The sequence below is a fragment of the Lactuca serriola genome, chromosome 6 (assembly GCF_051521515.1).
Source record: "Lactuca serriola cultivar US96UC23 chromosome 6, Lser_US96UC23_V15, whole genome shotgun sequence".
NCBI lineage: Eukaryota > Viridiplantae > Streptophyta > Magnoliopsida > Asterales > Asteraceae > Lactuca > Lactuca serriola.
In genome coordinates this window covers 65511908-65525194 of record NC_136413.1, presented here as the reverse complement: position 1 = coordinate 65525194, position 13287 = coordinate 65511908, and the positions used below count along the sequence as shown (strand labels likewise).

The 13287-nt window shown below is 33.9% G+C and overlaps 1 protein-coding gene and 1 non-coding gene across 2 annotated transcripts; one reads left to right on the top strand and one right to left on the bottom strand.

Moving 5' to 3' along the window:
• Positions 1–237: 237 nt before the first annotated feature.
• On the bottom strand, positions 238–1301 carry LOC145058829 (fasciclin-like arabinogalactan protein 11). Its single transcript, XM_079006712.1, has one exon. The coding sequence runs from the start codon at positions 1215–1217 to the stop codon at positions 456–458; it is 762 nt and encodes a 253-aa protein (XP_078862838.1). The 5' UTR covers positions 1218–1301; the 3' UTR covers positions 238–455.
• A 5706-nt stretch (positions 1302–7007) lies between these two features.
• LOC145060733 (U6 spliceosomal RNA) lies at positions 7008–7110 on the top strand. Its single transcript, XR_013686918.1, has one exon. It is a non-coding gene; the product is annotated as a U6 spliceosomal RNA (small nuclear RNA).
• Positions 7111–13287: the final 6177 nt, after the last annotated feature.

Sequence of the window (13287 nt, the reverse complement as noted above, 5' to 3'; positions counted from 1 at the left end):
GCGACCTTTTAACGACGCCATGTCGTCGCCAAAAAGCTTTAGCAGCGTCGACGTCTGTCGCAGCATTACCGGCTAATGGTGCGTTTCTTGTAGTAATTCCATCTTAATGCCTCAATCTTTTCCTTCTATAATTTTTGCATACAAAGGAGCACCCGATCATGAAACACAAATACATGTTTTTGCTTTTCTTTTTAAAAAAATACTGAATATAATACATATTTGATGAAGAACAACAACTGAAAACGAAAAAAAAATCTCTGAACTTCAATTAATCGTACATAGTACATACCGAGTAAAATTCAATGACAAAATGGATGACATAGGTTGTAATTATTCAAAAAGCACGCATCGCACTGTATAACCACATTAACCCAAGTCACCTTAGTAAAAAAAAATCATTCCAAAAGTATGCCCAATTCCTTTTTCTGATCAGTCATCATCTTCACCGTTTATTTTCACAAACAGCTCAAGGCGATGAACACGATCACTCCAACGGACCCCACGATCAAGACACGCACAAGCCCGCCAAAACCAACCGCACCGGAGGCATCAGCGCTAGGAGAACTGTCATCGGTTGCCGGAGTATCGTCATCGGCGCCGGATTTCTTCTTTTTTGCAGGTGCCGGAGCCGGAGCCGGAGACTGTGGACCAAACATGCTCATGGGTAACAACACTTGGTCAACTTGATACACGGCAAGTGAACCGTCAGTGTAGAGAGTATTGGACACCGTCGTATCCATCACACCGGTTGTCACATTCACTTGGTTGCCGGAGCTGGTTATATTCAACGGAAACTTATTGCTGGCACTGTCTCCGGCCTGTGTTCTTAACGGATTACTAATAGTTTGAAACTGTGAAGTCGTGAGGTACTGCGGAAGGACATGAAACTGCAACAACTGAACTTTCTGTTGATCAGAGAGAGAATTTAGGGTTCCGGCTTTGAGGGCAGAGAAAGCGTTATCAGTTGGAGCAAACACTGTCATTCCCTGGTTGGAGTTATTGAGTTGTGTGTTGATTTGATCACCCACTTGTGTAAGTTTAAAGAGGCGAATGAGGGTGGTGAATTGGCCGGCTTTTTCAAGAATCTTGGTGATGTTGGTGGGGCCTGATGGTGCTGGCGCCGGAGCTTGAGCTACGGTGGTGGTGATGATGATGCATTGAAGGATGAATAGTAGCAAGAGTTTGCATATGGGAGATGATTGAAGATTTGTAGACATTTTTCAAGAAAGTGAAAGGTGAGATCTTGAAAATGTGAGATGGAGGTGAGGGTGGTGTGTGGCATGTAGGGGTTTTATGGGAGTGGATGGATGTGAGAGTTTGGTGAAATGTGGTTGTTATGGCTGGAAATGTTACTATTTGAGTTGGTGGTACGTAACGATTTTAGTTAGATTGGCAACTTCAGTGCCAGGGCATTTATCGAAATCTTCTTTTTGGAAATCATAAGTTTATAGGTCATTCTTCTTTTTAATGATGAGATTATTTTAAGTTTGTTACTGTGTTGACAGTTGAGTTTTCCATGTTGATATAACTGAGACTTTACATGACCTGTTTGTGCATGATGTGCATGCGGAGATAAAGAAACCGTGATTTATTACCATTTTGTTGAAATGAATAATAAAGTAATTAAATGTCAATAGGTTAATAAACAATGTAAGCAGTGATTTAAGAATTTAAGGATACATGATATTAATTATAGGATCAAAGGCCCATTCATATCTTTACAAGTAGTATAGCTCTAGAGACTAATCTTTTATTCTAATGGAGGTGCTTAAATATATTATTATTAGATCGTTGTATTGCATTAAATCAGGTTTTTTTAGGTCATCTATATGCATGCTTCTTTAAACCATTTCATTTTTAATAATGACAATCTGGAGTTATATTAATATTAGATCGTTGTATTGCATTGAAGTGATGTTTTGACTTTTATCTCTTCAATTTAAATGAAGGTAATATAAATCAAAACATATTGTTTTTAAATGGATTAATCAAAACCATAAAATAATTCCCTCCCCCCTCATGAAAAAGAAAAATGAAAATAAGTTTTAAGAAAGTAGTTTTATGGGTAGTATATATATTATACTTAGAAAAAACAATATTCAAGAGGTTTTTAAATTTTAAGGGTAATGAAAGATGAGGTACAATGACAGGGTGTAGTTTGCTTAGGAAGGTAGGAAAAAATACTAGTTATCATATCAAAATGGGGTCGGGCAGGGAGGAGTGGGCTGGTGTGGGGTGCTTGCTAACTTAGACTAAAAGCTACTGTCACATTTGATCATATATAATACCCCAGTTATATTTTGGTTCATTACTTTCTTTTCACATGATATATAAGAGGTTACAAATCGAAAGTATTGAATTAATTAACTGAAGGAATACAACATCATAGTTAATTTAGCCGACATTTAATGTGCAAATGTCGTATTTTGATTATGAAGTAATGCTTGATCAGAAAGTTTGGATACTTCATAATTTAGGTGAATTCAACGTATATTATCAATTACCTTGTCTTAACATCGGATTTGACAATAGAAAATTCAATATACAACCATATGTCGACATGTCGTCATTACAACCAATATTAATACCGATGTTACATCAAAATAAGTACTATGTTTACAAATGAGAATAATCATCCATCTAATAAGCATTAAAAAGAGTAATGTAATGTCCTATCCTAGAACATGATAAATAATTCTATAATAAAAATCTACAACCTATTTATGAAAAAAAATTCATACCCTTTTATACAATATTATATATCATAGTAATGTCTCAAGTGAACCAAAATACATATCAGCTACACTAGTCTATATAGGGATATCAAAAAGTCCTGTGAGACCACGATCATGTGGGGGTCCCGTGGGACCCCGATCACGTGGGGGTCTCGTCCCATTTGAGGGTATTTTTTGAAAAAATCGGGGAAGGAAGCGGGGGCAGGGGTATGGTTAACCCCCGTTTTACTTTCGGGGGCGAGGGCGGGGGCGGGGGTTGGCAGTCCCGTCCTGAAACCTCCAAGGGCGCCCTGTTAATAAATTATATGTTGGTGATTTGTTATCATCAATATTATTTAAGTGTAATGAGATTATTTTGTTAACCAAAAGTGATTTTGATAAATATTAAACAAATAAGGAAGGTGTAGAGTACACATTTGTTTAAGTTTGATCAAGTTTCAAAGTACATTGTCATTTATGAGCAAAGCCCCTAAACGAATGAATGTTCGGGGGTAGCGCCCCTGGGAACGGGGTCCAAGGGGCGGCAGCCCCTGGTGGGTTCATTATATAGGGTATTGACCATTGTTTGACCATTATATAGGGTATGTTACTATATTAAAAATGCATCAGAAAATTGGATTTTCAGAGAATTTACCATTGCTTGACCCTTATCCAAACTTTCGTTTTTATGTCAGTTTTTATAGTTTTATGACAGTTTGAAACTGTCATATGACAGTTTTCAGACAAAGATCATAAAGTCGGTTTTGGTCTCATTTCTGGTACATATGAAACTATCATCAAAACATTATAAGTTCTTGTCTCTCTGAGTCTTATCCAATTAAAAAATATTGGGAGTACCACCCAAATGTTTTAGGGAAATCTCTAGAAAAATCCTAAAATTTTAGTCCAATTTATGAAAAAGTCTCAAACTAAATTTTATTTACAGAAAAGCACAGAATACCGATTAAAACTTCAAAAAAACCCTTTTCGGCTGGTTTCACAGATTTTGCCGATATTCTGTATTTTTTCGTTAGTTTGTTCAAAATTTTGGGACTTTTCCAAAAATTACATAATAACCAAAATATTGGGACTTTTTTGAAAATTACTATGAAATTAATGGATATTATTATTATCAAATCATTTATAAACATAAAAATATTTTTATTATAAGAAAAGGAAATACATTTGTTGCTAATTTTTAGGAATAAATTGGTGGTCTAACTACTCTATTGCTTCATGACCACTCAAACTCTCTACGTTCTTCCTATGCATTGTTGTGTGTATGATGTTGAGATGAACTTAGTTTATCATTTCTCTAATGTTGGTGATCCTCTTATGTTGTTTAACCTAACTACAAACAAATATTTGTACTTTACATGTTAACAAACATCAGCTAACACACATCTATAAAATATAAAAAGTGAACCGTGACTGATAATTTATATGGAAACAATTGAAGGGTTATTATCTATTTAAATTGTCATTCAAAGTTTACTTTTCACTCTCGATAGATGTGTGTAATTTTATGGTTGTTACCGGGTAATGTTTGGAGGTTAGGTGGTAATTAGGTTAAAGAACATAATGAAAGATCTATATGTTCATGTAATAATATTTTCTAATAACACGTGATCATATAGCATCATACCTAATAGCAAGTAGACACTTATTGATTGTGTATTAATAAATATTATCAACTTTTGTATTGGTCACGCCTAACAGACTACTTCTCACTATTACACCCACAAGGATACATAGAAAGAACATAGAGACTTTAAAGTTGTCAACAAACAATAGAGAAGTACATAGTCGACCATTCATTTGTTAATAATAATAAAAAAATATTTCCTTTATTTATAATAAAAAAAATATGTTTATAGATGATTTGTTAATAATAATATCAATTAATTCCATAGTAATTTTCAAAAAAGTCTCAATATTTTGGTTATTGGATAATTTTCTGAAAAGTCCTAATATTTTGAGCAAATTAACGAAAAATGACAGAATACCGGCTAAATCTACGAAACCGGTATTCTGTCCTTTTTCGTTAGTTTGCTCAAAATATTAGGACTTTTCTGAAAATTATTCGATAACCAAAATATTGGGACTTTTTTGAAAATTACTATGTAATTAATTGATATTATTATTAACAAATCATTTATAAACATAATTTTTTTTATTATAAACAAAGGAAATACATATTTTTATTATTAACAAATAAATGGTCAACTATGTATTTCTCTATTGTTTGTTGACAACTTTAAAGTCTCTATGTTCTTCCAATGTATCGTTGTGAGTGTCATAGTGAGAAGTACTCTGTTAGGCGTGACCAATACAAGAGTTGATAATATTTATTAATACACAATCAGTAAGTGTCTACTTGCTATTAGGCATGACGCTATATGATCATGTGTTACTAGAAAATATTATTACACGAACATATAGATCTTTCATTATGTTCTTTAACCTAACTACCACCTAACCTCTAAACATTACCCGGTAACAACTATAAAATTACACACATCTATCGAGTGTGAAAAGTAAAATTTGAATGACAATTTAATTAAATAATAACCGTTCAATTGTTTCCATATAAATTATCATTCACGGTTCACTTTTTATATTTTATAGATGTGTGTTAGATGATGGTTGTTAACATGTAAGGTATAAATATTTGTTTGTAGTTAGGTTAAACAACATAAGAGGATCACCAACATTAGAGGAATGCTAACTAAGTTCATCTCACCATCATACACACAATAATGCATAGGAAGAACGTGGAGAGTTTGAGTGGTCACGAAGCAATAGAGTACTTAGACCATTAATTTATTCCTAGAAATTAGCAACAAATGTATTTCCTTTTTTTATAATAAAAATATTTTTTATGTTTATAAATGATTTGTTAATAATAATATCCATTAATTTCATGGTAATTTTCAAAAAAGTCCAAATATTTTGGTTATTATGTAATTTTTGGAAAAATCCCAAAATTTTGAGCAAACTAACGAAAAAGGACAGAATACCGGCAAAATCTGTGAAACCGGCCGAAAATGGTTTTTTCGAAATTTTAATCGGCATTCTGTGCTTTTCTGTAAATAAAATTTAGTTTGGGACTTTTTCATAAATTGGACTATAATTTTAGGACTTTTCTGGAGATTTCCCTAAATTTTATAGCATAAAGTTGAAATTTTGTAGCTAAATGTGGATAACTATCAATACGTTTTCATAAACATATTTTTTTAAGTAAACTATTTAGCTACAAAATTATATTTTAGTAGCAATTTTGCTACACCCATTTTTACGACGTCTATTCGTTACCATTTGAGTTTTATAGTGTACTTTGTAGCAAATTCTGTATCAAAATTTCAGTAGCACATTTCATAGCCCATTATGTACCAAAAATTTTATAACAAATTTCATAGAAAAATTTCAATTGCAAATTCCATTAGTGTAAAAATTTTCCGTAACGAATTCCATTGAAATTGTTTTGTAGCAAAATCCATTACAATTGTTAAGTAACATTATCAAATATAATCCAATTATTCAATTCAATTATCCACAACAATTTATAAAATTACAATTAATATAAGGGTAAATTGCAAAAATATCACTATGTTTTCATAAAAAAATGGTTTTAAAACTATTTTTTTATAACAATTTAGTCACTAAGTGTTCTAATTTCTACTATGTTGAACATTTAACGTATTAATTCAGTTACAGATGACATGACATACTGACGTGTCGGGCTTTTTTGATTTGAGGTGCTAACCAGACTTATAGTTATGCGACGTTGATGTGGCTTGATTACGTGCCAAAATTAAAAAAAAAACAACACTAAATTTATATTTTTATTTCTATTACGTGTAAAAGGAACTAACACTGTCAACTTGGCAAGGAAAATGGATAATGACTTAGGAGGGTAATTAGGTTTTCAGTTTGTTCGTATTAGGTCACTAAGGTTTTTTTTTTTTTTTTTTTTTTTTTTTTTTTTTTTTTTTTTTTTTTTTTTGCGTATTAGACCAATGTGGTTGTTATTACCGTTTAGAAATAGTCATTTTACCGGTTTTATTTCTAAACGGTAATAACAACCACATTGGTCTAATACGCACAAAAAAAAATACCTTAGTGACCTAATACGGATAAACTGGAAACCTAATTACCCTCCTAAGTCATTAACCTTAAATTTAAAGACATTGAGAATATATGATCATCAACAGTAAACTAGTTCGTTTAGAACTTGCGTCGTCCTATATAACCTGCTACTCCTCTATATGGTGAAACTCTTCATATATAGTCGTCCCTTTGGAGACATCCGATAAAATTGGAACGATACAGAGAATATTAGCTTGGCCCCTGTGTAAGGATGACACACACAAATCGAGAAATGGTCCAATTTTTTTTAAACCCTTCGTCATCTTCTCTGGAACCCTAGTTCCATTTTCAAATACTAATAGAGTTCAATTGCAATTCTTACATTTCGGTAGTTCATCTACTGAAGTCATGATCAGACAACATGTGGATTCCATGGTCAGATTGGTCTTCTTGTTGATGTCTTCAACCATTTGTGGCAAGTAAGGGTGGTCTTTCTTTTTATAAAGTCTTCTTTAAGTTTTTTACTTTTCCTGTCATTAAGTTTCATGCTTTATAAAGTTCCGTTTATGTGTTGTATATAGTTTGTATGTGCTGTTTATCTGTTGATTTTTGATTAATTTTGCAACTTCACTCTCTTAGTTCATGTTGTGGTTTTCCTTTTTATAAAATAATTGATAATAGGCATCCTCTGCAAGTCCCTGTTGGTTTTACATTTCCATTTGTTATCAAATGTAGAAATTGATGGGAGGTATCAAAGTGAGATTGTATTTGTACACATGGATGTGTTCTTGTAAATATTTAAATGACAAAAAAGAAGTTATTGATAAAATATTGCATATTTATGTAATGAAGATTATCAATCATATGAGTTTTTGGACTTAGAAGTTATGGAAGGGTTGTGAGATAAGTTTAAATGGAAGCAACTATTTTCAATCAAACAAGTCAGTCACATTGATTAGTAAGCATGTTTTCTAAATAATTAGGATTAATGACTTAGGAGGGTAATTAGGTTTCCAGTTTGTTTGTATTAGGCCACTAAGGTTTTTTTGTGCATATTAGACCAATATGGTTGTTATTACCGTTTACAAACAGTCATTTTTACTGGTTTTAACCGGTAAAAATGACTATTTCTAAACGGTAATAACAACCATATTGGTCTAATACGTACAAAAAAAAACCTTAGTGACCTAATACGGACAAACTGGAAACCTTATTACCCTCCTAAGTCATTCCCAAGGAAAAGTATAAGTAGATTTGCATGTCCATTGTCACATGTACATAACATTATATTACGACATGTATACATTATATTATGAGTAGAAAATATACAAAGTTGACAAGTAAAAATCATCATATTATTAAAATATATAGTGTATGTAAGAATATACTTTTGTGGTCATTTCATCTATTAGTATGTAAGAATGTCCTTTTGTGGTCATTTCATCTTCAATAGCACACTATCACTTTCAAATCACAATCTGAATATCACCTTATACAATATACTTGTATACACCATTAGATCCTTAAATAATAAGTATTTGCCACCCACTAAACATTATAAAAAAATTATAACTTCAAGTGACAGAAACATGTCCATACCTATCTCTTATCACTAAATATATGGTTTTATCTCTTGTAGCATGTTTTAATATCTGATTCTGGTTATTAAATATCAAAGCAATCACTTTCTAGAATCCATCTAGGCTAAATGTTTCCACAAACTAAAGTATAGCAATTTCTACAAGAACATCTTCAAAAATGATAAACTAAGGGGAAGCAAAATACAACACTAATGCATTTTGGGCAAAAAGCTAGTTCGGTATCTTTGAATGTGTTGCTAAATTCAATACCTAATCATAAAGCACTAAGTCTTGATGCCTTTCTATGAAATGAATAGGAATAGATCACAATCAAGAGCTAATTCAATGATATAAACACAAAGGTATGTACTAAAAATATAATACATAAGGTAAAGTACAATTTAAACCTAAATATACGGCTACACTACTTTTGTAGTTTGACTACACTAAGTGTATGACACATGGTAAAATAAATACACACGTGTTCTGAATATTAACCTTGAAATAAAATACCGTTATTACCCCCCGTCAAGTTCATGTGAGGGACGAATTTCAAGCTTGTGACAAAGAAAGAAATCTATCTTTATGTAAAGGATTGATGAAGATATCTGCATGCTGATCAATGGAGGACACATGACTTATTTGGAGGTCTTTTGTTTTAACATGTTCTTTAACAAAGTGAAATCTAGAGCAATATGTTTCGATCGACTGCAAATTGTTAGGTTTTTGGTAATAAATAAGGATCCAACATTGTCACACAAGTAAAGGAGCACAAGTAATGGACGCATGAAGTTCAAAAAGCAATTGTTTCTAGTAGATTAACTCAGTTGCAGTGTATGGAAAGGCTCTATATTTTGCCTCAATACTCGATCTAGTAACCACCTTTTGTTTGTGTGATATCCAATTTATGAGATTAGATCCACTATATATTGCAAAGCCATAGTAAGATCAAATTTCAATGGCATCGGAGACCCATCTAGCATCCGAAAAAGCAAGACGAGAAGTCTTGTTGGTTGAATTGAAGTGAAGATAATGTGTGAGAGTGCCTTGAAGATAACACAAGATTCTTTTTACAGCCTACCAATGAAGGCTAGTGGGAACATGCATTTATTAACAGGCCATATCGACATCAAATGCAATGTCAGGGCGTCTAATAGTAACATATTAATGTGAGCCAACAACCTGACGATATATATTAGGTTTGGAGAATAGTTCACCATGAATAGTATGTCTGGAGCTTGCATCAGTTGTAGTAGAGATAGAAGTGACTGATAACATATGGTTGTGGGCAAGAATGTTACGAGGATACCCCTCTTGACCGATTGTAAGACCTGATGGATTGTGCTTGATTGTGATAACCAAAAAATAATAAAGGTCTCCAAAATCTTTAAGTGTTAAGACACAATGGAGTGGCATAATGAATCGTTGGATTAGTGACGCAGTAACGCAGTGACGCAGTGGTACCTATAGTAACGGGATCATCCACATAAACAAGGATGTAGACAACATCATATCTCGATTTATGCACAATGAGGGACATGTCAGAATGGCATGCACAAAAGTTGTGGGTGGTAAGATAGGACTTGAGTTTGGTGAATCAGGCTCTTGGCGCTTGTTTTAAGCCACAAAGAGCTTTATGAAGGTGACATACATGTGTTGGGTTTGCATTATCATCAAAGCCATGGGGTTGTTTCATATAAACATCTTCCTTTAAGTCAACATTGAGAAACGTGTTATTGATATCAAGTTAGCCAATACACTAGCCTTAGGAGACAACAAGAGATAGAGCTAGATAGATAGGTATAGGTTTGATGATCAGACCGAATGGTTCAAAGTAATCGACATCTTCTTTTTGACTGAAGCCTTGAGCCACCAAGCATGCCTTGTTTGTTTTAATGGTCTCATCCGAGTTTCTTTTTATCACGAAAAGCCATTTAGCTCCAACAAGATTTATATTAGTAGGAAAAGGAACTAGGGGTTACGTTTTATTTTTTATAAGTACATCATATTTAATTTACATAGAATCTTGCCAACATTTGTGTTTAATGGCTTGATTAAAGGCATGTAGCTCATTTACCAGATTTAGTGGATATTATTGAAAAGACTTTATGTTTTAAGGATTTTGCTTGAGCTCGAGTGACCATCGGATGTTGGTTGTTAGCCACTTGGCACTAATGCGAGGGAACATAGGGAAACTGTCGGGAATGAGAGCTAATAGTAGAGTGTCGATACCAAGGACTTCAAGGTGGAAAAGGTAACCATAAGTGTTAGGCCAAAAGTTATCATCGATGAGGGAGGGGTTGTAGTAGGGTAGCAGCCTGGGCCAGAAGTGTTGGGTCAATTTCAACTGGAGTAGATTGGATTAATGAATCTTGATGAGATGATGGGGATGAATTGTGCGAGTAGGGTAATTTATTCATTGAAGACAACATATGACCTATGAATATTATTTTAGATAGAGTGTTCTAGTACATGTATCCATTGTGGGAAGAACTGTATCCGATGAAAACACAATGGAGTCAATGAAAATAAACTTTATGGTGATTATAAGGACGTAAAAACTGATAGCATATGCAACCAAAGGTTTTAAGAGATGTATAATTAGGACTCTTAGAGTATATTTTTTGGTATCGGGACATGTAATTTAGGACTAGAGTAATGGTCCTGTTGTGAAGATATGTAGCGGTTTTAAGGGCATGTTCCCAAAATGTATTTGGGAGTGAGGATTATGCTAAAAAGGTAAGACATTTTTCAATGATGATGTGATTTTGGTAGTCAACTACACCATTTTGCTCATGTATATGTGGGCATGAGACACAATTGATAATTCCATGAGTGGTCAAAAAAATTATAGACTTTCGATACTCATAAACCCAATCGGTTTGTAGACTTATGAGTTTGCAATTAAATTGATTTTATATCATGGTACAAAATGAACGAATGTATTAAAAACTGAAATTTTGAGACAAAAAATATATCCAAACAAATTTGGTGCAATCATCCACAAGCAACACAAAATAACGATTTCCATTCAATGAAAAATTAGGAAATGGTCCCCAAAGATCGGAATACATAAAGTAAAAAGGTTGTGAAGAAGAAACATGGGTATAAGTAAATGGAAGATGGTGGATTTTTCCCCATTAACAAGGTTCAAAAACATTAGGAAAATTATTTGAAGAAATAGGAAGCTTGTAAAGTGAAACAGGACGTCGTAGTTGTAGAGCATGAAGATGATCCACTCCTTGATGCCAACGATGGAGAGTGGTGTGAATTCTGGTAAGGGCCATGGTGCATTTGGTTTTATAGGAGGAGCGAGGAATACGATACAAACCTCGATCAATTTCCCCGTTGAGAACTGTTTTGCCCTGCATAAACTTGACAGTATAGTAAGAAGGATCAAATTACATATACACATTATTATCATTGGCAAGTTTTGACACACTAGGTAGGTTTTTGGTGATATAGGGCACAACAAGAACAAATGATAATTGAAGAGTATGCAAATATGATGAACTGATGTGAGAAATATTACATTAGTTACCATTTCCCACTTGAAGTTTGTCAGGTCCAGTGTAGTCCTTGGTGACATGAAGCTTTTCAAGATCAAGTGTAACATGATTTGTTGCGCCGGTGTTGAAGTATCACGATGGGTCAACTATTGAATATGGGTTGTGATGATGAGCTAAGTGAGCCTCTTTTGACCTAGAAATTTTTTTTCTCTCCCCCACCCCACTTCCTAAATCGGTCTTTGTCACTAATGAAGAAGGCGTTATCACAATCGATCTTAATCCCGAGTATCACTTGTTGAAAAAGTGTGACATATTTGTTATTTTCTAACTAAAGTTGAATCTATCGGAACGGGCTCTTGCAATTGTTGCTAGGTCCACATCTTCTCAACAGGTTTAGTCTGCTATTGAAAAGACCTTTCAAGCCCAAATAAGATCCTGTCGTATATAGATGAAAGCTTATCTCGATTAAATTTCAAAGGGTTCCTCCTCCATTATCGAGTATGTTGAGCGAAAAAGGGCTATTGCAGATTCCCTGGCGAAGAATTTACATCTCATATCCACTGAAGACCTAATTAGTCACATCCTCATAGGTCTTGATTCCTCTTATGGACCCTTCATCACATCTTAAATGATTCTTGGTAATCATGACTCCATCGACGATCTTGTTGGTATGCAAATACAAGAAGAATCGAATTGGAGCAGGAAATCCTTCGCCAGACTGCACAAAACCCCTCATCTCCACCGACTACCATAACTGCTTTAGATATCAATGCCAATTATTCATGTTAGCGTCCTACCTTTGGATATGACTCCTCAAATTAAGAGCGATTAACATTGAGAGCCAAAGTAGTTATGGTAAGCGGTAGAGATGAGGTGTTTTATCTTGTCTGGCGAAGCTCCAATCTTGATTCTTCCTGTAGCAGCATACCAACAAGATCGAAGATGGAGTCATGATTATCATAAAACATGTAATTTTTTATAACAGTCTATAAGAGGAATCAAGACTTGTGAGGATATGACTGATTAGGTCTTCAATGGATATAAGGTGTAAGCTCTCAGCCTGGGAATCTGCAATAGCCCTTTTCTGCTCAACATACTCGCGTACAGAGGAGGAACCCTTTAAAATTCATTGGAGATTAGCTTTCATCGACATACAACGAGCCCTTTTTTAGGCTTGAAAGGTTTTGTCAATGGCAGACCGGGCATGTTGAGAAGATGTGGACCTAGCGACAATTGTAAGAGACTGTTTAGATATAGTGGACTTTAGCCAGAGAAGAACAAACTTGTCATGCTTATTCCATAATTGATACTCGAGATTAGGATCAATTGTGACAACGCCTTCTTCACTGGTGACAAAGATTGTTTTAGTATGTTGGATGGGGGTGTAGCACCTGG

Excerpts from the sequence above, each read along its gene's own strand:
- LOC145058829 (XM_079006712.1), bottom strand. The coding sequence starts at position 1,217 with ATGTCTACAAATCTTCAATCATCTCCCATATGCAAACTCTTGCTACTA.